The sequence below is a fragment of the Uranotaenia lowii genome, chromosome 3 (assembly GCF_029784155.1).
Source record: "Uranotaenia lowii strain MFRU-FL chromosome 3, ASM2978415v1, whole genome shotgun sequence".
Taxonomy (NCBI): Eukaryota; Metazoa; Arthropoda; class Insecta; order Diptera; family Culicidae; genus Uranotaenia; species Uranotaenia lowii.
In genome coordinates this window covers 99,499,171-99,520,548 of record NC_073693.1, presented here as the reverse complement: position 1 = coordinate 99,520,548, position 21,378 = coordinate 99,499,171, and the positions used below count along the sequence as shown (strand labels likewise).

The 21,378-nt window shown below is 38.1% G+C and overlaps 2 protein-coding genes across 3 annotated transcripts in view; both read left to right on the top strand.

Annotated features, from left to right (window-relative positions):
- LOC129756924 (four and a half LIM domains protein 2) overlaps positions 1-21,378 on the top strand; it is a 495,033-nt gene that overhangs the window by 26,256 nt on the left and 447,399 nt on the right. The window lies entirely within an intron of this gene.
- On the top strand, positions 1,038-14,000 carry LOC129756925 (uncharacterized). 2 transcript variants are annotated; one of them, XM_055753993.1, is made up of 3 exons: positions 1,038-1,605; positions 10,818-11,370; positions 12,752-14,000. In XM_055753993.1, exons 1-3 carry the CDS (start codon positions 1,603-1,605, stop codon positions 13,801-13,803), a joined length of 1,608 nt encoding a protein of 535 aa, XP_055609968.1. In that variant the 5' UTR covers positions 1,038-1,602; the 3' UTR covers positions 13,804-14,000. The 2 variants fall into 2 exon arrangements, with proteins under 2 accessions (XP_055609968.1, XP_055609969.1); XM_055753994.1 differs by having other exon boundaries at positions 10,814-11,370; positions 12,752-13,999.

Below are 21,378 nucleotides of genomic sequence, written 5' to 3'. Positions count from 1 at the left end.
CTTCTGATCCTTAAAGAGTGATACCATTGATATGCTTCAGCTGCTGGAGTTGGAATACAAGGTGATTTGTGGAATCACTGACGAAATTTCTCAACTAAGTACATTTGTATCCGAAAAAATGATTGATTCCGGGTTCTGGATCTGGATTCCACTACTAGATGTTCCGAATGTTGATGAATGGAACTAAAAATTAATATACATAAACGGGTTTTAAAAACATAGACGATTGTGAAGTTCATTTTTTCTTACCATATTCGCCAATAAAACCTTGAATAATATTCCAATTAAAACTGAAATTTTAAAAATTTTCGTTTTGTTTGTAAAAGTTGAACGCACAATGACATTTTCACCCATAATATCATCATTTTGATCGCAGGGCCCTCTGAGTGTCGTTTTGAGCTGCAAATCGCCAATTAATCGTCTTCAAATATCTGTTACTTATTTTTTGTTTGCTTTGATCTCTATTATTTGTGTCGCTTGCCTGCAAACTTCATCTCTAAAATTTTTCCTGTCTTGTTAATGATATTGGCTACCCATGATACGGATTGTTACATTTTTGAAACCTTAATGCCCATTATTGAAAATTCGAATTTATTAAATTAATTTCTAATACGTTTTTTTCTCATAACCTAAGGATGATGACAATTCTATTAAGAATTCACTTAATTTTTCAATTGAAACGAGCTCTTAAAATGTATAATTATTTCCATTTGATATCCGCCAACCCCTCGGTCATTGATGACCATAAATCTGACGCACCGCAGCGTGTCGTATTTACCTGTAGATAGTTTCGTCCCAAAGGCAGTGAGAGAGACATTTTCGCTTAGTCTCCTCGGCCGGTTCAACAATAAGACAAACATCGAACAAGTCGACCACAAACAACAAAGCACGCAGCCCACACGCCACAACTTACATCCATATACCGTCGTAGGTTAAACCTACAGAGCGAAGTAAAGGAGATGTGACGGCAACAAGCATTGAAAAAAAACCCGATCTCCGGCAACAACTCGACAGCACCCTCCGTCTGTGACACGCAGCTTTAGTGAGTAGTTTGCGCTTCCAACGAGCGGTTTGAATCTGTTGTTGTTTGGCTGTCGTCCCTTCTCGAGCTAATCGATCTATACGATCGATCGAATCCTGCATTAGACGATCGCCAACTTTAGGCTGTACCGTTACTATTTATCAAAGAGTTGAAGTACTTTCTTGATCCTTCGATTTTTTCGGGGATTCAAAACCTAAAGTTACTTCTGGAACGAATTCCTGCGAAGGACTCCCCGAAATGGACTTCCTAGCTTACCATCTGCTGCTTACTTCCTAGAACTTGTGAGTGAAGCCAAGGTTCGGACTGCCTATTTTGGACACGAGCAAGCTTGAGCGAGTGGAGAAAAAAAGACAATCGAACTAAGAAGCTGCCCGTTGAGGAAGTACCCGTAGATAAGTAGTGTGAGACCTCGGAAGGTCGCTGAGTCTGAGAGTCTGGCGCAATTAGTGGGAGTTGGTGACCTTTGTCGGCCGAATGGCGGAGGAAGACAAGCCGGCATGAAACAGAAACAACCTTTGAGACAACGTCAGCATCAGCATCATCCGTTGCAGCTCTTCTAGATGGTGAGAAATTGTTGTACCCGGGTGGGAAATTGTGATGCATCATGTACTGATCGAGTTTTACGACCTGTCAGTGAGTGTATAGTCGATCCGGAAAACGAGTGTATCGGCAAAGCATCTTAAATACACGCCCCGATACAAGAAAACTAGGCTGAATCTTGTTACAGTGTTTTTTTTTTCACTTACATTTTCAAACTAGTTTAGTTTTCTCGCCTTTCAAATTATAATTCCATCTTCTTGGTAATGTGATAAAAACCTCAATCGGTGATTCCAGAAACAACATCTCTGAGCCGGAGATAGTTTGCATATTTAGTTGCAACTTGCATTCATACCTACTAGTTTGCTATACGTAGCAACGTACCTACTTACATGTGTAGACGATTTATTTGGTCTCTACGATCTGATGTGATGCAGATGCGCAGAACCTTTGAGTGAGCGATTAATTAGGATTGAATTTCATCTAGGGAAGTTCACGGAAAATAAAATAAATAAAACCCGATTTATTGAGTTCGTTTCAAAGTGAAAAGACAACCAATTCAAAACGAAATATATGGATATTTTGAGTTTTTGTATCTATATGGGCTGATTACAGTTTTCAAAAGACAAACAGGAAAAGTTCTGCTCCATTTCTAAGATTAGTTCTAATTTTCCCTGACGGACCCGAACCTTCATTCGAAATCAAGGGTCAATTTTGCACTTTCGAAAACTTGAAGGCTTATAGCTCGTTTCGAGCGCAACCAGGAAAGATAATTGGGATCCCAATTAAAAAAAAATTAGAAAATCAAAAACATACCATCGTTACTGTTTAATGGATGCACCTTAAAAACCCTAACAAAAACTTTCTTATTGGTTCTTGAGAGTCAATTTAACACAAATAATTTAAAATCGTCGCATTTTTCTTCCATGAGAAATCAACTAAACTAAGTGGAATTTTGTTTTATTTAATATTATTTAATTTACATGCTAAGAGTAAAAAGAGAAAATGAGATTTATGTCAGTAGAGTCGAATTGAGATTTTTAAATCTGAGTAAAACAGAGAATTTTGGTTGACATATCGGTATCGAATTTTGAATAAGGCGAATTTGTCAAAAACTTTTTCGAGAAAAACGCGTTCAAAGCTCCCAGCAAAAATATTATCTTGTTTTCTCGATTTCTCGAAAACCAAATATCCTTCAGAGAACATTTTACAATCAAAATGTAGGTCTTCGAACGTAAGTAGTATTTCACTCGGCTAATAACTCGATTTGTTTACATTAGGCACATTAGACCATTTCTACATTCATTACCGATATATAAAGTTTAGAGTTGATTTAAAAATTGAGAATTCAAAAAATCCGAAGGTCGAGCTTTTATATCAGCTTATGAATTCAATATCGTGTAATTGATTAATAAATCAAAAACTATACAAATTGACTGCTGAAGCACAAGAAAATCGAATCATGGGTCATCTGCAGTTTTATCCAAGACCCAAGTATTATTTGGAGTAGTTTTGCTAGCAAATTCAACTTTTTCCAAATCAAACAGTAATGACATACGATGGACGTGTTAGATTTCATAGAAACTGACATATTTCATCCTTTTTGACCTGGTGAATTAAATTTCCTTTTCAAATTTTGATTTACGCTTAGAATAAAAAAAACACTAGTTTTGAAATCCAAGATTCAAGTATTTAAATTTTAAAACACCGTCTTTTTAAACACTTAAAGTAACGTATTGAGAAATTGGACGTTAGATTTGTGAATTATGGTTCCAGAAGTCACAATTCTATTTATATTGTGAATTTGAAAATCTCCATTCTTTTTCGATATCTGGGTAAAATCAATGCACATATTAATGAATTTGAAATCTATTTTCTATTGAGTTTAAAAACGAAAGTTTACTATGTTGACTTTTAAATTTTTCATCGATGAAAAAATATTTGAAAATTAAGTTAAATGTAAAGAAATCATGTCTATAGTTAAGGTCTTGAATATCCTTGGTCCATAACCAAAGTTTTTAAATAACCTTTTGAAGTTTTCAAAATTAACTTCTATCATTGCTATCATATTGGTTAACTCCAAAAAGACCGAAAATACCAGCCTTCATTTTTTTTTTCTATTTTGAAAAATCTTTGACTGAAGCCGAAAAAAACTTTTTCATTACTTTTTATTTTTGTCCCCTTTAATATTCCAGTAAAATTCGATATCGAAACTTAGAACAATGACTTTCTACATGTCTACAAACTCAACTTTTTTCTGAGGCACCAAATATTTATTAGTAAATTTTATATTTGGAGGTTTGTTTTACAGTGATATCAGTGAGTGTCATAATCTTTAAGAAACTCAAGGAAAATACGGCTGAATTTTTCGCACAGAATCCAAACAAAAACATGCGATAACTTTGAAATGTTAAATTACAAATGTTTTTTAATACTTTGTGGAACAACACGAGAAAGTTATTCAGTTGTTATAGAAAAACTTTAAATTACTTCCATTGATTTTATTTTTAACATGTTGAAACTTAATCAGTAAGTTTAATAAAAGAATGATCGGTAAATATTGGTTTCCAAGCGATTTGCATGACTTTCGTAAAAACAAATGGAATATTAGAAAACATTGCACCGTACGACCTTTCAGGTTTTGGTACCAAAAAATAAACGGAGTTTAGAATTTCAAAAGGTAAGTTATATTGAACTATACCTTTTGATTAGATCCAACACAAAGTTTTAGAAGTCAGAAACAGGGGCAATATTTAATAAATTCATCGAACGCTTCAAAAATATAAAAATCACAAATTTAATATCAAGAAAAATCTTATACCAGATACAAAAACCAAGAAGAGAGTTTTGTTCCTAATATCTGATATTTGAAAAAAAAAAAATCAACACATGTTATTTCAACAACATGATCACTGAATGTAAATAAACAAACCTAACGATCACGATAAGTGAAGAAAATTTTGGAAATATACTTAAAATTAAATTCAAGATAACAATGAAAATCATACTACATTCAACGTTTCAATTTTTATTGAATACAATTTGTGATTAATAAAGCCAAATTAAGTATATTCACTAATCACTAATCGTACTTCCACAGCCAGAACTTATGTCTGATCCCAAAGAATAATAAAAAAGTTTTATTATTCTTCTTGTCTTTGTTCATGCTTTCTATTATATCAACATAAAAATATTAAAATAATCGAAAACATAAATTGGTTGGGCCTACCATGGAGCAGAGAACGCAGAGACATCCGGAACACAGGAACAGGAAGAAACGTGGACCACCAGTACCATACGTTTCAAATGAGCAGTATCGTTGGAAGCATGCTAAGAAAAATGCTCCTTGATGAGTAGACTATGCGTCATGTAAATTAACTTATCAATCACCAGGTCCTTTCTTCAGCGGTTGGAAATGATTTATTTAATACACAGAAATCACAAAACTTGAACAGAAGCGTTTTGAAGAGTTTGATGAAATAAAAAAGGAGATTAAGATTCTAAGGTTCTTTTTCTAAGAAGAACTGTTTTGGATTTCAGTGTAAAATCATTTCTGATCATCGACCAAGGATAAAGCGCCTTTACTCGCTCTTGGAAATAAAAAAGAGAATAAAACATATTAGCAGAACATGAAACCTTTCGAGATCTGTTTAGAACTCGAAAGATTTTTCAAAAATTTCACCCTTATTATCAACTAATTGGAACCGTTTAAAGTTGGCCATCAATCATAAGCTGTTTAAACCATGAACATTATAATCTGAAATGTATGGCTTCCTTCATACATGTTAGATTTTTTATTTGTAGAAAAATTGTAACAAGTTTACCAGAATATTTTCAAATGTTAAATAGTCTTGATTAATTTAAAAAATAATTTGCTTTTCAACAAAATAAGTATAACTTAATTATACACCCAAAATTCAGCCTCTGTGCCAATGGCGTGTAATCAATTACATAGCATCATTGGTACAAGAAGATAACGCGACCGGTGCTGATTCGATTTGCGTTCACCGGCATTAAACTCCCAGTGCAACCGAATCGCGTATGTCTGAAAGAAACAAAATAAAAACGTTTTCACGTCCTTCCATATCGCATCACAAGACGAAGAAGGATGGAAATAAAAACCGGCCTACACCAGGCAGCCAGCGAACCGAGCACTGTGCGTGTGAATGGTGCAAAAGCAACAACAAAAACATCCTTCTAATTCAATCCACTGTCAAACAACAACGGTTCAGCTGTGCGTGTGTATGTAGCAAAAGCAACAACAAAAACATTCTTTCAATTCACCGGCAAATAATCACCGGCCAAGCTGCCTGGCTAATAAAGCCAAATTAAGTATATTGGTTTTAAATTACAATGAAATTCAAGATAAACTTAACAGTCTAGCATACATTTCTTAGTTTACGATAGTCAAATAATCACATTGAAATTATTTTTGAATGCTCGAAATTCCTACTCGAAGTATTCAAAATAGTTTTCTGTTTCGTAATCATGGCAATATCTGGGCAAACAATAACTCAGTCTATAGTTTGAATTTTTGAAAACTATTTTCTACGTTTGAAAGCGTATTAATTGAGAATCAAATTATTGAAATTATTTTCTGTTAGTAAAAATGTAATTTAAAAATCTTAAAATATCTGTTTTTCCCAAGTCTCGCAAACAAACCGCTCTCCTGATGATTCCGGAAAGCATTTAGAATCAAAAGGGTTGTTGAATTTGAAAAAAAAAAAACTTTTTTTCTTTGTATAGGTATAGTTATAGTACTATTTTCATAGTCATTTAATGATAAATTTTTGGTATTTAAAAAATAAGGACATGTTCCAAGAGTAAGCCCGTATTAGACAAATGGATAGGAACCCTATCAAATGGGTAACTTTGAAGAAAAAATTAAAATGGAAACAACGGGAGGGCCTAGGGAAATGTGTGAAGGTAAAATTGCATTTGTATTTTGAAGCTTGAACTATTTAGCAATTGTTATAATTTTTGCCCCTAAATGTATGCAGCATCATTGTTCGATTTTTCGATTATTAATTTTTTTTTAAAGAAAACATTGAAAAGTAAGGTAAAATTGATAAACTAGCATTTGTAAATATTATGAAGGTGTTTTGTATCCTTTATGATCAAGAAAACTTCGTTAAAACTGTCAAAATAGAGACTGATTAATGTCACCCCAAAACGTCAAATTCTGAACAGAGACAAAATCGATTTTTAAATCAAATTTAAAACAGGTTTATAAATTTCTGCAATTATGTTTTACGTTCATAGGAGCCCAGTACTGGTTTTAAAAAGATGAAACATGCCACATTCCCCTTAACAGAAGAAATAATCGAAAAATATTGAAAAAAGTGATCAATCTTACCCCGGATTACGGTACTTCGAACTAACGACGGATTTCAAAGATTAAATATTAAGTTATTGATTTCTGGTTGTAAATTTAGAGTTTAGAATTCCTTTTTCTAAAAATGCGATCCATAACCCTGCATTTGAAAATGATGAGTCCGAATTTGTTGAATTTTTTAAATGATTTAAATATCTCAGATCAGAACTGAATATTTTACAATAAGATAAATAATATTTCAAGACATATTTTCAATGGAAAAATCATATTTCTCAGAGAAGACAAACAAAACATTAAATGGAAATTTGGCCTAAATATCCGTGTACGGTCTTTAAAATAAATTTAAAACGCACTATTTTCATTCCGTTTATTGAATTTTGATTTGATTATCAAACAACAACTCTGAAATCATAACTGTTACAGAAGTATAAAATGATGATTCCTTTCATCCATCTCAGAAAAAGTTCCTGAATTTCAAATGAAGTTTGCAATTTTCTTTTGTTAATATCTCAGAAACAGTTGAGGTAAGTCCCTTATTTTGAAGATTGAATTATTGTCAATCGAAAGCCGATGTTTAATTTTGTATTCAGTGTTGCCATACCTATTTTTTTTTTAAATTGAAAACTAAAATGCGATTATCTCTAATTGCCCTCTATTTTTTAGATTTTTATGGGGGCAATGTGTTTAGCGTAAAATTTTACATACAAATCACTTACTCAGGGTTAAATTCAAAAATAAAAAATGTTCTTGAATTGATGTTACGATAACGAGAAACCGATACTAAAGTGATCAAGCAAAGGCATCGTTTTGGATGCGTTTTCACTAAGGAGTGTATTTGAAAAATATCAACACTATGTTTTGTCAATAACTTTTAAATGCATGGATGGACATTGATGAAATATTCAGTGAAGCTACTTAGTAATGTAATGTGTAGGTGATCAAAATAAGGACTATCTGTCAAGTAGTTTTTGAGATAGCGTCCAATACTGAAGTTTATTGACAAATTTTTTTGGGTAGTAGTATCGAGAAAATCCAGAAAAGTCCCAGTGGGAGAGCCAAAAACAGCTTTAAATAATCTATTCGACCAAAGTTCACATGGTAAATCATTAAAAAGGTCCTAACTTACTTATAAATAGGCCTGAATCCATTTCTACAAGATATAATAGCTGCAAACCGGTAAAATAAACAAAATACGGTGGTTAATCCGTGCGCAAAATATTTGGACTGCTTAAGGGGAAATATTTTGAAAAATTTTGTAATGGACAGCCAAACGAACTCTTTAACGGTCACCTGGTAGGTTTCCAACCAGAAACTTTTCGTTGACATGTCTCGCCTGTATTTCTCGGGAAAAAACAACGAGAAAAAAAAACTTTCTTGTACTAGGGGAGGCCAACGATCTTTGGAAATTGCAAATTTTAATAAAGATTGGCACGATGAATGGTTAAAAATACAAAGAAGACTGCCTCCAAATGCGACCGTTTTCTCTGCATAGCACTTAAATAGGTCCTACCAAGTTTATACTCTGTTTAAGTTAGATCTGGAATCGTTCCCTTTCGCAAAAACGGTGGTGGAGTGATAAAAAGTCAAATATGTTGTTTGTGTGCCGAAGGGGGACAATCGGGTAAATTTGTTATAACTGTGACAAAATTCAATGTTTTTTATTATTTTGAAGACCAAGCTTCAGGAAATAGCAAACGTAACCAAAATTGCCTTCATTTGAAAAAAGGTGGTTCAAAGTATGCATTATAGATGGCGCACATGTTGCAAAAAAAATTAAAGTAGAAAAATTTCTTAAAATTTTATTACTTTACAACTATGCATTCAAAAGTTATTCACAAAACAAGTGATGCATTTTTTTCGAATGCACTCCTTAGGTTAAACGGTGAATTTTCATTGAATATCTCCGGAACGGAGAAAGTTTTTTTAGGTGAATGAGTGATTCTTATGTACAATTTCATGATAAACACAATAGGCCCATTTAAACTGAAAAAAGTGAGGCATTTTAAATTAATCGCATTTTAGTTTTGAAATACAAAATATTGGGTCTGGAAATATTGCAATAAAATTTAATAACGGCATTCGATTCACAAATTTTTAATCTTCAAAACAATGGTCTTACCAAGCTTCAGATTCCACGGTTTCTGAGATATTCATAAAACAATTGATGTTTTTGCTGAGTTTTAGATTTTTCTCATCCTAATGATTAAGGGCCAAATCGGAGAGGGTCTATGCATTTTCATGGTCACTTGATATAGAATGACCCAACTATATTTGTAGTAGGTATTGAAATAAATAAGAAGGGGAGCATTTTTTTTTCTTTTAAATTATAAAAATTTAAAAATAAATGGAAAGGTTTTCTACATTTTTATGGTATCATAAGGTTTTATTTCTTGATTTTTAAAATAAATTTATTTCTCGAATTCAATTTGTTTTAAAAAAGGTTTTTTTGGATTTCGAAAAATTGTGAGGGATCGTGAGCCCCCAAATCCTAACTGACTAGATAACGTGCAAAGTTTATGAGTTGACCCAAAAATGAAATTTCATAAATCATTTAGTTATATTAAAGCAATTTAAGATGAGGAATAAAAAAAGAGAGTTGTGTATGATCGAATAATTTCTAAAACCTGGCTCCTAAACGTTGCATAATTCTTTATATAGGATGGACAAAATATTTTTCATAACTCTTCATTTTGCATAAGAGAACTTTATGTGGCCCATGAGGCATGCTATGATTTACAAATTGGTTGCGTTTTTGTGACTTTTTATGTTTCATCAAAAATTCTTTTTCAACGTGAAAGAACACGGCAAAACTAAAATCATAAGCGTATGAGCATATTTTTGTTATGAACTTTAGGTTCCTCATCGATGCGATTTGTAGGTGCTAGTTTGATTATGTAGTAATTTTGTTTAAACTTGATTAATAAAAATGCGTATCATTCGTATTTAAGTCAGCAACAAATAGAAAAATATGCTTACGCAAAGCGACGGCAATGACAGTTAGATTGAGAATTTTATCTCTACGCACTTCTGAGATATTCAGAGTGGCCCACGTTACCCCACTCTCCCCGACATATTCAGTACCTGACGAATATTCAAAATGGATTGAAAATTTGCGTAAGAAAAGTTGCAAGCTGAAATACTACCAGAAAAACAAAAAAAAAAAACAGTTTATGCCCATATGCCTCATCTGATCATAAATCCTCGATTTCAAAATAAAATCCCGAAGTTTAGGAATCGCGATTGATAAGCAATTGAAGAATTTGTTTGAGCTTAGAATCCTCAATACATAAAATCCCTCCAGTCATAAGTTTACATGGTGGTTTGGCACTTCTAAAAGAGGCGTTTCAAAATGGTTTTTTCTGTCCTTAATTTGTGAACCTCAATTTTATGGTACATACTTTATCTTCAACTCTAGAATAGATATTTTGAATCTACGGAATAAATTCATGAAAACATCAAAATAAGGGAAGAAAAGTTGGTTCTGGAGAACAAACTCACAAAACATACACGATTGATTGGATACAGTTTGATTGGTATAAACCATAGAAAACTTACAATGAGTAATGTAAAAAAATTAAACCTACTGATAGACAACTAAATTCAATTGAAAAATGGCCTTTTTATTGAACTCGCACTCATCAACATAGACGGGTTGGGTTTTAAAGGCATTTAAAGATTTTTGATTGAACTTCTCTAAACTGAAAAAAAATCAGAAAAACGGATATGTTCCGATCTATCCCTTCATACTATTGAGTCTATCAAATAGAAAACAAATTCAACTTATTTGATATCCATGTCGTAACTCGATTAGTAAAAAAAATGGTTCGAAACCATTTCCTACACATCAAGCGTCAAATAAACAACAACAGTAACAATATTTCTATAACTGAACTTCCTAGAAAGACCACCTCCAGAATGTCTTTCCTACGAAACATAAGGAACAACCTCAAATCCTCGAGTGACAATCACCGCGGCGGCAATTCCAAGACGCGACCATTCTCCGCAAACCAAGAGCCCATCTATGGGGCAACTTCGATCTACGGAGCAGCAGATCGCCGAAACAGTGCCTCAAATGGACGCCGTGGAAGCAGCTCAAACAACACCACCATCCGTAGGGATCAGGATCGATCGGGTCGCTACGGAAAGGAAAATCCGGCCCCGATTGTAGTCTACGTGGACAAATACGAAACGGTGAAGAAACCGGCCGGGATTTTGAGGAAGAATACCTTCACCAAGGGTGATCCCCAGCAGCAGTACTACGATCGGCACCACCAACATGATGAGGTGGATTCGGGAGGTGATCGGCAGCAGTTGAAACGATCGAATGGGACTTCCGGCGATCGGGAAGAGCGTGGTGGAAATGCCATTAGCAGAAGCGATACTTTTACGATTGCGGAATCGGAAGACGAACAACGAACGAAAAATACGAGCACGTTCACCCGAAAGAAGAGTAAAGGTGAGAAAAGCTGGAATACAGGTAACATAAATGTGACACTTGAAACTCGGTAAAGAATATTGAAACGTTGAAGGAGTAGCTGTTATTTATATGCAATATATTGAAAAAAAAATCTATGGTTCTGAAATAAGGAAAAATATTGCGTAACTTGCTTGATATTGGATCACAACAATTTTTCCCAATTGTGTCGCGAGTCATTTCCATTTCCACATTCACTCCATTTTGGTACATTTAATACGAAGCTGTTTCGAAGATGTATGTTAAATTGAGAGTCTGTCTGAGGCTGGGTCATTCGGCCGAAAGTCATGAGGCGGAAAACTATTCGGCCGAATTGGCCACTAGGCCGAATAATTTATTTTGCCGACAGTTCGCAAGGACGCAAGGCCGAAAGGATGTCATTAAGCCGAATGGTCGTAGGGCCGAATCGTCGTAAGGTCAAATGGTCGCTAGGCCAGATGTATGTCAGGCCGATAAGCCATATGTATTAACGCTTGTTTACATTTTGGGGCGAATGGCAGTTAGGCCAAATGGTTATTTGGCGGAATGACGGATAGGCCTAATGGTCGCAAAGCCGAATTGTCAAATCCGGCCTTGAATCCATTTGGCCTGATGACTATTCGGCCTAACGACCATTCGACCTACTAGCTACCGATCGGCCTAACATGCAAAAAAGCGATAATATGTCTAATAGGTCTAGCATTATAGCCGAATAACCATTCGGCCTAGTGGCATTTGGCCTATCTCCCTTCTAGCATTTATTCAACCTAACGACTATTAGGCTCGACAACCCTTCGGTCTAACGACCATCGGCCTTGCGACCATTTGGCCTTAAGACAATTCGGCCTAATGACCATTTGGACTAATGACCATTCGGCCTAACGATCTTTCGGCCTAACATCAATTCGGCCTGATGACCATTCGGCCAAATAACCTTCAGCTTATTGTCCCATTCGGCCTATTGTCCCATTTGGCCGAACAACCGTGGGCCTTTTAATCCATTCAGCCTAGCGACCATCAGCCTAACATCTTTCGGCATATCGGCCTTCGGCCAAATGTTCGAACCTCAGACAGAACACGTATCTGATAGTGACAGGAACCAACGACTCGTGTGGCTATCTGCATAATTGAGATCTGGCGACAAAAAAAAAGGTCACCACTTTGAAAAGTAAGCTATCCAGACATTTCCAGAATTTTTTTTCAAAATCTTCCATACTTTTTCGATTTACGAAACAACGTGAAAACCTAACCTTGAACTTTTTTTTAACTATCATGTGTTTACGATATTGGATTTCAAGCCGCGCTCGCTACACAAGTGTCATATTTGTTTGTTACATACATTTTTTTGCGGATTATGAAATTTTTATTTATTTATTTACAACAGATAAGACTCCGGATCGCACCACTACAAAAGGAAAAGGAAAAAACTCGACGAGCGAAAAGCTCCCGGTTGTCATCGATTCTGGAACCTATAGGAAAAAATCCATCAAAACATCGAAACCGGTTCAGAAGGTGGAAAGTTTCATCAAAAGATTTGAGAAGAGCCTCTTCAAGAATGACTCCAAGAAAAATGGCCGCAAGGATTCAAACTCTTCGCAGGGTTCCTATGTACCCACATTCAGAGACATCGGCATCAATTGTAAGTTGGACGAAGAAGAACGATCGTCTACGATACGAGGAAGGAAGAAACGAGGATCAAGAGATTCACTCCTGGAACAACATCATCAGGAGCACAGCTCTTCTTCGCAGAGAAGCTACCGGGATCGCAGCACTACGCCACAGATCAAGCGACGGGAAAGGAGCAGTTCACCGACGAAAAAGTACGCTACTTTTGATAGGAAGGATAGAGGAGTATCGCCAATTGCTCCCGAGAGATCCAAAACCAGAGCAAAGGACCGAAGCGTTTCTCCATTCGAAACTTTGGAGCTCAAATCGAAATCGGTTGACAATGACTATCTCAAGGCACGTCAGAAGGAAATCGAAATGGGTTACAGCACTGTCAACAAGCGACCTTCAGCCGATCGTAACAATAAGTCTATCCTGGTAAATTCAAGCCGTACGGAGCGTTACGATCCGGACAAAGGACATTCATACACGGTTACAACCAGTACTCATCGGGTGGAGTTCGATCGCCCATCGGCCCAATTTCGATCGGATACCTACAATACCCTGAAGGAAGAATACGAACAGGCTAACCGAAAGCCGGTGGGAATTGCTAGTCCTCGTCTGAACGCAGATCGACCTTTGCTGGGCCGTAGCCCTTCGCCGATGTCCAAACAGCGCAAGGACTCCGCAGAACTGCCGAAGTACACCTTCGGAACGAATCTACAGGAGCGACGTAGCAGATTCCAGGAGTTCCAGAAGTCCTTCACCAAGATAGACGACAACAGCAGCGCTGAAGTGTGCTATCAGCAAAGTTTCTTCGTGCCAATCTAATCTTATCAGATGTTATCAAAACCCAGCAGCGACTCAGTAATCAAACGAAAGACTCCAGTCTAACCCCTTAATACGCTTCCGATAACGACCAACCTACCTACTAAGTACTTAGTTAACTCTCAGGAACTAAACAATTCCAAAAACTGATGAACGCAAATAAAGAAATCATTCTCAGTACCAACCTTAAAAACCCATAAAACTTTAACGATTGCATCCGAAAACTTCGAGGCATGAGTTCCTGACGTCATTCGTCGTTCAAGCTTCCCTTTATGGAAGTCATCCACTAGAAAGGTAGGTACCTGGAAAACTACCGGCACATCTCGATTGATGGTTTATTGGTTCGTTGATGGTGCTCACTCTAAGCGATGACGAAGTTTTCGCCTCTTCAGCCATAGGTATAGGGGATTCAATATTGTCGAGCGAGTGTGGGTGGCCGTCCGGTTTTGGTATTAATTGAGCCAACCGGACACCGGCCAGTTCGATTGGTGCCGAGAGACAGTTAGAGAGATGTGCCAGTCGATACTGAATCGTGGATTTGAGAATTTTTAATGAGGCGCCGAACTAGCGAGGGGTGCATCAGAGTGAATTAGGATAATAAAAAAAAGTGATGAAAAATATCAAATTTGGAAAAAAAATTGAAGCCCAATAGCCCAGAATGCATATATCTACACTGTTCGTAATTTGGAAAGCAGTATATAGTTTTAATATCAACCAACATGAAACTTATATTCTGGGAAATGGCTTAGTAACAAGTTTTAATGTAAAGGGCGAACATGAAATTATTGCGACACCGAAAATGTCATACCAATTTTCTTTCATGTTTAGAATCAAACCTTAAAGAACATTAAAAGAAATTTCAGGGTAGTTTTACCTATATCTACATATATTTACTTCAAAAATCAAAAGAAAAGATAATCGATGGAGCCTTGAGTAATAAACTGAACACATTTTCGCGATACCCTCCATCAAAGTCTTTACAGTGTCATCCGGTACCAGTTCCTGTTTTTTTCTTTAATTTTTTTAACATGTCCTTCTCGTCTTTAATTGTCTTTATGCTCTTCCGAAGTTCCGCTTCATTTTTGCTCAGTACTGCTCCACCGAATGCAGCTCCGAACAGTTTGGCGGGGTCATGTCCTTTGGAACAAAATGGGCAGAATTGGTTTCATACCACTCCAGGACACTTTTAGAATAGTGGTATGATGCCAAATCTGGCCAAAAAAGTGGAGCTTCGTCGTGCTGCTGCAAGAACGGCATAAGACGCTTCTCTAGGCAACCAGATTTGTAGATCTCGCCATTTACTTTGCCCTTTGTCACGAAAGGCACGCTCTTCTTCAGTCCACAAGAGCAGATGACCTGCCAAACGTGAGGCATCTTCTCGTAGAGCTTCCGTGCCCGAGTTTTAGCCGTCGATTGTTGCCACTCATCGCGATTTGGTAAGTTCTCTACCTTGTTTGTATGTAGTCCAGCTCTCTTCTATGGATTCTGGACGTAGCTCTGCGACATGCTGATCTTTTTAGCCAAATCAATTAATTTCGTTAGACGTCAACATATAGTTTTGTATCTTAGAAACATCAAGGCCCAACATAAAGCTAATCTCAATTGATTTATCCTTTAAAAAGATTTACATCTTAAAGCAGTTTATTCGATTTAAAAAAAATTTATTTCATAAGGCAGGCAGTGATTGTTAAGAGTAGATTAGAAAAAGAAATGTATCACTTTTATTCAAATAAATTTTGAATTTATCTATGAAAAGGGATCAAAATTTGTGAGAATCTTCCTAGTAATGTATTTATGCATGTGCAAACTTTTGTAACGATCTGTGTTTTCTGAGATGGAGGACTGTGTAGGTAGGATTGGGCTTTGACAACCCCTGGTGGTTGACAGACAGTAGAAGCAGGTCCGCAGACTATCTGCCCTGAGGCCATGGCCGGACCGATGTGAGCGCCTGAGAAAACAACCACTGATTTGCGGTGTTTGTCCGCTCCCCTGATTTTTTTGATATCCCAGGTAGTAAATCCATTTTATTAATATTACGCCATAAGTCCACCTGGGGCCACTGATCTTTGTTCCCACCTTTGAACTGTTTAACACACTTTGCTGCAATAGTGGGAAGTCTTTCACGCTAGTGCGCTCCAAGGCAATCTACTAGTTTCGAATCCTCTTGTCAGCAACGACCTTATGTCGATGCATAACCACGCAGAGTATAACGAATGAATTTCCGTTGACCGGCTTCAAAACGCGCTATTCATGTAGCTTCAAATGGCCACCACACCAGATTTGCAGATTCTAAGATTGAACGGACCAGGCAGCAATGCAAAGCTCGTAGACAAACAGGATCTGTTAATTCTTTACTCAGACGTATGTATGACAAATCCCAGCATTCGGTTAACCTTTTCAAGTGTAACACAGTAGTGACGCTTAAATGTCATATGACTATCCAAAACAACGCCAAGGATCCTTTATTTGATCAACACGATGTAGAAATTCACCCTGGATATTGTAGTCGAACCAAAATGCAAGTTTCTTGCGTCCAAATGTTATGACACAGCACATTACAGAACAGGGTGAACAATAAAGGGTCCAAATTACTTCCTTGTGGTACCCCTGAAGTCGGAGTGAAATCTGGAGATTCGGAGGATCCGATTTTGACAGCAAGACGACGATTACTTAAGTACCTTCTGATTCAGGCGCATAATCTTTCAGATAATCCCAAGTGTTTTAACTTTAAAAGTAAAATTAAGTGATTGACTGAGTCAAATGCTGCATTGATGTCCGTGTAAATTGCGTCGACTTGTTAGCCACAATCCATATTGGATATGCAGAATGATGTAAACACTGCTAGGTTTGACGTATGTAACCGATCGTTTCGGAAAAACCGTGTTAATTGTCCGAAATCCAGTTCCGGCAGGCTGAAAACATAACACCGTTGACAATTCTCTCTAAGACCTTCGAGCAGGCAACTAGCGATGTGATACCTCGATAATTGCACACCTCTTGCTTACCACCCTTTTTAAAGATTGGGCTCATGAAGAATCTTTTCCAGGTGGCAGGAAACTGAAGTTGTTGTAAGGACTGGTTGAAAATACAAGTAAGGGGCTTTACAAGTAAAGTGCAACACTTTTTTAATACACACGCAGGTATTCCACCCTGTCCAGCTGAGGTAGAGTACTTCAAATTCTTTATAGCCTCGAAAAACATTTCCTCGCTAACAACAAACACGTCGAGATTTAACACATCGGTGGGCAATCGTGTGACAGCCGCGCTAATTTGATCTTCAGTTGGCGAGTGAATTGAAAATACACTGGAGAAATGCTTTGCTAAAAAACACATTTTTCAGAAGGTGATTTAGCAATTCTGCCATCTAAATGTACCTCGGCAGATAGACCGGATTCCTTCCGTTTGTTATTCACGAAATTCCAATAAATTTTCGGGTTCCGACGAAGTTCACTTTGAGTACTATTTACAAAACGGCGATAGCATAACCGATTGTAGATCCGATATTGTCTGGAAGCATCGTTAAGTTTCATTTTAATGAATGGACATCTAGAATTAGTAAATGCTCGTAGCAATTTCGAGCGCAGCTGTTTCAATCGTTTTAAACGAAGATTACACAGTAAACGAAAATTACCGAGTTCGGTAATTTTTTTACCGAAATCCTAACATGTGTAAATCGTTAAACTGTTCGGTAATTTTTTCGGTAAAAAATAAACGAACATCGGTAAATGAAGAGTCGATTTACCGATGTTCGTTTATTTTTTACCGAAAAAATTACCGAACAGTTTAACGATTTACACATGTTAGGATTTCGGTAAAAAAATAACCGAACTCGGTAATTTTCGTTTACTGTGTAGTCCAAGGAGGTCTGAGTGGAGGTCGAGCCATGGGCACAGATTTGTCAACAACATCGTCCATAATTGCGCAGAATGAATTAACGGCTACATCTACACTAGTACATCTTTGGAGATTTGTCCAGTCCACTTCAGATAGAATTAGGTTCATGAGATCGAAATCAGCCCTACGGAAGTCACGTGCAGATGGGTCGAAAGCCTCTACAAATGCGACCGAACTCGGGAATGAAATGATGAACTCAAGCGGAGGATGGTATACGTCAATTGGTACAACGGCATCACTTGCTTCAATAACTGGGTTGTTCAAGATTGATTCATTCGTGAAAACCAAATCCAACGTCTGATTTTGAAGGTTTTGTACACCACCAATTCTTTGCTATGACTAGGAACCCACAATAATTGCGGTTGATCAAAATCACCAAGGAAAATAATACCGCATTATGGCTCATTCAATCAAACTTCTGATAAAGCCTCAACTTGCAAATTTAACACTGAGCTATTATGACTTCTTTCAGGTGGGATATACGATAAACCAATTAAAAATGAACTTTGTTCATTGGACACTTTTGCCCATAAATTTTCTATGCTACTGCTATTACAAAAAGTGACTATGGACGAGCTTAACTTACTTGACACGGCTATAAGCACTACGACAGCTGTTAGAGCCATTCCTATCGCATCGAAACACGGTGTAATCCGGGCAGAAAAGTTGACTGGATGGTACTGTTGCGTCAAGCCAGGTTTCGGTGAAAGCGTAGATGTCATAACCGAACTCTGATGTGGAGACGAAACATTCAGAGATTTTAGATTTTAAGCCACGAACGTTCTGATAGTAGAGGCGTACACCGTCAGCAAAGTTTCCATGATCAAAGCGGATTCTGCAAGGCGAGAGGCGATCACTTAACGCATCAGAATTTAAAAATTGGTACTTGCCTGATAGCACAGACTGGCGAGCCACGTTGCCTTCTTCGAACACAGAGCCGGGATGACTGTTGCCGCTGGCTGGAAACTGCGCGACTGTGACGAAAGGCTCGGGGGCCTCCATAGTGCTAGGTTTAGTGCGTCCCAGGTGTCCAAACAGCGAATTTCCATCTTTAAATACGACCGCAAAACTAATTGCTCCTGTCGTAGTTGATGAACTCTCAAAAACTAAGTCCATTGGGCCAAGTTTCAGGGTCCAAAGCCTTATCTTTAAGCTCAGGATCTAAGTCTACTTTGAATGACACGGAACGCAACGTGCTCGTATCGATGCTTTTGGGTACAAGCTTCACCACCTGTGCGTTGTCCGTCTGAAGGTTTGCCTTAACCATTGTTGAGACGCTGTCTTCGTTTACATCCAGTTTGATGCACGAGATGTATAGCCAAAAGAGCCCCATTGTTGCACATGGGAACCGAAACTATCTCGGCAGAGGATTGTTTCGCGCCCAATCTGCAAGGATCACTAATCGGTGCATAGCTTCTGTCAACTGAGCTATTCCTGGTTGCTCAGGAGGTGGCTCAAAAGCAAGGCTTCGAAAGTGGGCACTCTCAAAAAGCCCGGCGCAGTCATCACACATCCAAAATGCATTTTTCGAGAGTGATTTTAAACTTCGGGCTGCAGCATTGGATACTCCCCGAAGATGGAGAATCCAGCTCTGGGCTGGTAGTTCCACCTTTTCGTGGTACAGGGCATAAACGTGTCTGCAAGTCCGACGTATTGCAGATGTACGGCCAAGAGAACTACCACTAAACCCACTAGAGGCCGAGTGCCAAACCCGCGCGGAAGAAGTGGTGCACCCGGGTACTGATGTACCAGAACTTGGGTGTGATAGTGAGGGTGCAACACGCGTTCGGCGGAATTGATGCGACCTGATGAGGGCGTTCTACAACTTGATTTGCGCTTCGGGATATAAAGCACCCGACTTGAAAATGGTGTAGTCGCGCTAAGTGGTGGCTTAAGTCAACACTAGATAGTTCGGAGGAGTCTGAGTCCTACACGTGGCTTAGGAGGCTTGCCTCCTGACCCACGTGTTCGAACAGAGAAAGTTGCGTCGACAACTCGCTTTGTGTTTCTGGACTTCCTGGACTAGATCCACAAAGTTAGTAGTTGCGAGACCTCTTTTAACACGATGAGATGTCGGGTCCTAACTCGTCAGAGGAGGGGTTGCGCTTCGAGTTGTGTTAGAATGAGGTATTGCTGACAGAGGATTCGGAAACGAGTATTGCCTTGGAGCACTTTAGCGCGGTATTCCTTAGCATTGTATCATGTGTCGTCCAATTGCTCCCATGGACCCAGAGTAGCAAACAGGGGGGTCGCGGTGGCTCGCCGTGCCTTGGAATGCAATCCGTAAAATGGATTTACAACCTGGGTTAACAACTGATAAAAAAAATGATGGAGAATCCTGCACACGAACGTGGCGTACCGACGGCATCCGCTACGAAGAAGATTTTGCCTTGTCTTTAAAGTTTCAAATCGTGGTGTTGGACGCACACTACTCAACAGCCCCACGTCGATGGGGTCAGTCCACTCCGACCGTTGGATTTTTGGCCCGCGTTTTTCTGCCCGGTGTGTGCCAGATCGAGAGCAGCTTGACCTGGACTCGCGTCTGTCACGGTCCACATTCGAGACTTTGATCGACATCCTGCACCGACTCGAGAGGCTCGCCCGGCATCGAGAACCTCTCTACCCGTGAGTATTCCACGGCAGTGGTTAAAGGGGTTAACGAGGTCCGCTACGATGAAGGTATTGTCTTATTGTTATTGTCCCTTAGGAAGCGGCACTATTCGAATACTCACCGACGGTGGGGTACCCTACAGAGTGACAAAAAAGTCCGGTCACACAGGAAAATCTCAATATTTCAAAGAATAAGAAGAAAATCTAAATCTGGCATTCATAGCTTTATTCAGTAACTCATAAAGATACTTCACAGACGATACCTCGGAATTACACCACCTTTTTCTGATCAAACCAGCTTCAGACGTCTCGGAAAGTCATCGCAAGCGGCGCGCACGTGCTTCATCGGCATCTCGTCCCAGATTTTCGTGATAACTCACTTGAATTGCTCCAAATTCTGGAGTTCTCATAGACCCTGGTCGTCCAGATCGTGCCTTGCCTGTACCGATTTATGGTCCGGAACACTAATTTCCGGTTGATTCCGAGCGGTTTTTGTATCCTCTCACATATTCAGCGTTAACAGCTGCTCTTAACTCTGCCATGGCTCACAACTCAATGTAAACAAACTGCACAGAAACGAAACTCTGCCACTTTGGGCAGCACAGTTAGTAGATATGACAAAATACGAAAAGCGTTCCAAATATGATAGAATGAGATTTGCTGACCTCTTTTTTTGGTCGTCAGTTTGAAATTTCGTTTATCCGTAGACACCCTATAATTTTTCAGATAATCCGTAGAAAATCCGTAGAAAATGCTAAAAATCCGTAGATTTCAAGCATCGATCCGTTAAAGTGCTCAAAATCCGTTGATCTATGGAGAAATCCGTAGATCTATGGAGAAATCCGTAGATCTGGCCACGCTGGGCAGCAGTCAGACGAACAAGTCGCGTGTGCCTAGTACGGTATAATCCTCTGGGTCGGGTGATTACCCAATATCAATTAGCTATTGCACAGCCCTCATCTCCTAATCTTAGTCTTAGCAGTTATAGAAAAATCCCTGCAAAGTTTTACAAAAAGTTCAATCAGCTTAATCAAAGGCTACCCTCAAAGATTTTGAAATTTGTATGGGAGTTTT